This window comes from Zingiber officinale, chromosome 9A (assembly GCF_018446385.1).
Source record: "Zingiber officinale cultivar Zhangliang chromosome 9A, Zo_v1.1, whole genome shotgun sequence".
NCBI lineage: Eukaryota > Viridiplantae > Streptophyta > Magnoliopsida > Zingiberales > Zingiberaceae > Zingiber > Zingiber officinale.
In genome coordinates this window covers 119,479,992-119,481,952 of record NC_056002.1, presented here as the reverse complement: position 1 = coordinate 119,481,952, position 1,961 = coordinate 119,479,992, and the positions used below count along the sequence as shown (strand labels likewise).

The 1,961-nt window shown below is 54.1% G+C and overlaps 1 protein-coding gene across 1 annotated transcript; it reads left to right on the top strand.

Moving 5' to 3' along the window:
• Positions 1-328: 328 nt before the first annotated feature.
• LOC122019524 (sialyltransferase-like protein 1) lies at positions 329-1,549 on the top strand. The gene has a single exon (XM_042576981.1). It carries the CDS (start codon positions 329-331, stop codon positions 1,547-1,549), a length of 1,221 nt encoding a protein of 406 aa, XP_042432915.1.
• The last annotated feature ends 412 nt before the right edge of the window (positions 1,550-1,961 follow it).

The window sequence follows — 1,961 nt, the reverse complement described above, 5'->3', positions numbered from 1 at the left end:
AACGGTTGCAAGCTTCTTCTCCGGTTCTCCTGCCTCCCCTGCAACGGCCCTTTGCGTCCCATCCCAAGCATCGCTACCAACATCCACCACTAAAATCATGAGACGTGGCGTTTCATTGTTTGCTTATCTCAAGTTGGACGCAGTTCATATATCATAATATATTGTTTCGTGTTTGAAGAGAAGCAGCCGAACGGAAAGCGGGCCCCTCCGGTGTATCCCCGAAACCGTACTGAGCTCGCGACTGGAGAGGGGGATAAAGCGGGGAAGCGAAGTCTCCGTCCACTTCAAATTGAGGCCGAGGACCTCCGCCTGATCGGAGCTCCTGGCAATGCTGGCGTTTTTGCTGAGAGGGGCGGCAATGAACCGCTCCATCCACTTCGCCTTCCTCATCCTGGCCGTCGTCGCCGCCGTGGTCAGCTATCGCTCGATCGCCCGCCGCGGCCTCATGCTACAGCCCATCCAGCGCCTCTACGACGAGGAGAATGAATCGCTTGACGCCGGGGCGATGAATGAGACCCTGTTCCTCCTCGCCGCCCAAGAACCTGGCGCAACGGAGCTGCAACGGAATGTGGCGGACCTTCTCTCGGCGAACCTCGAGTCCATTGACTTGCCTGGCGAGCTGTACCGGCAAATCTCTATCTGGCGGCGGGGAGTGAAGCCGAGAAATCGATCTATGTATTTGGCCCGCATCACGTTCCTGGCCCGACCGGAGCACCCCCAGCACGACCAGGTTTTACCGGAGTTCCGGCGGCTGCTCGGCGATTGGTTCCGCAACCGCCGCGACTTCCGGCCAGAGGTGATGTCGGATCTGGTCGACCACATCAAGCGCCCCATCGATCTCAACAACCACTACCCTTACTCGGGCAAGCGGTACCCTACCTGTGCCGTCGTGGGCAACAGCGGCGTCCTCCTCAATGCAGACCACGGTGACCTAATCGACGCACACCACCTCGTCATCCGCCTCAACAACGCCCGCATCATTGGCTACCAGAGGCACGTCGGCGCCAAGACCTCCCTCTCCTTTATCAACAGCAACGTGCTCCACGCTTGCGCTCTGCTCGAGGGCTGCTTCTGCCACCCCTACGGCGACCTCGTCCCCGTCGTGTTCTACATCTGCCAGCCGGCGCATTTCATCGAATACATGATATGCAATTCCACGCACAAGTCGCCGCTTCTGGTGACGGACGGACGGTTCGACGCCCTCTGTTCCCGCATCGTGAAGTACTACTCTCTGAAGTTGTTCGTGGAGGAGACCGGGGAGTCGCCGTCGACGTGGGGAACATACCACGACGAGCGGTGGTTCCACTACTCGTCAGGGATGCAGGCCGTTGTGCTCGCGGTCGGCATCTGCGACAAGGTGAGCATCTTCGGTTTCGGTAAGTCACCCCAAGCGAGGCACCATTACCACACGAACCAGAAGAGGGAGCTGGGCCTCCACGATTACCTGGCGGAGTACGAATTCTATCGGGACCTCATAGAGCGGCCGCAGTCCATACCCTTCCTCAAAGACGCCGGAGTTAAGGTACCCACTGTTGTCTTCTACCATTGAATGACTCATACAAAAACACAGAATCTGGATACTTGTTTTTGCTATTGGCAATTGAAATTCTGGGCACTGAGTCTATGAATTGTAGATAATAAATGCAGATTAGTATTCTGAGAGAGTTAAGGAGGATTCTGTCTCATTGTGTCACACATTTCGCCATGAATTTTTCTTGAACTCAGTTCCCTTTTCTAAAACACAGTTTCAGGCAAGATAACCTCAGTCCGTATAGTATAATTAGTGTTTTGAAAATCAGATACTCCAAACAGGAAATTATCACTCTGGCCTAACCTTCCATCTTAATCTGTTGGTGTTGAACCTGTTATTTGTTTCTTCGACTTGTCCACAAAGCTACATGGAAGTTCCTCTTCCTCTACAATTGTGATTTGATCATAGTAAGATGGCCAGCTCAAATAAT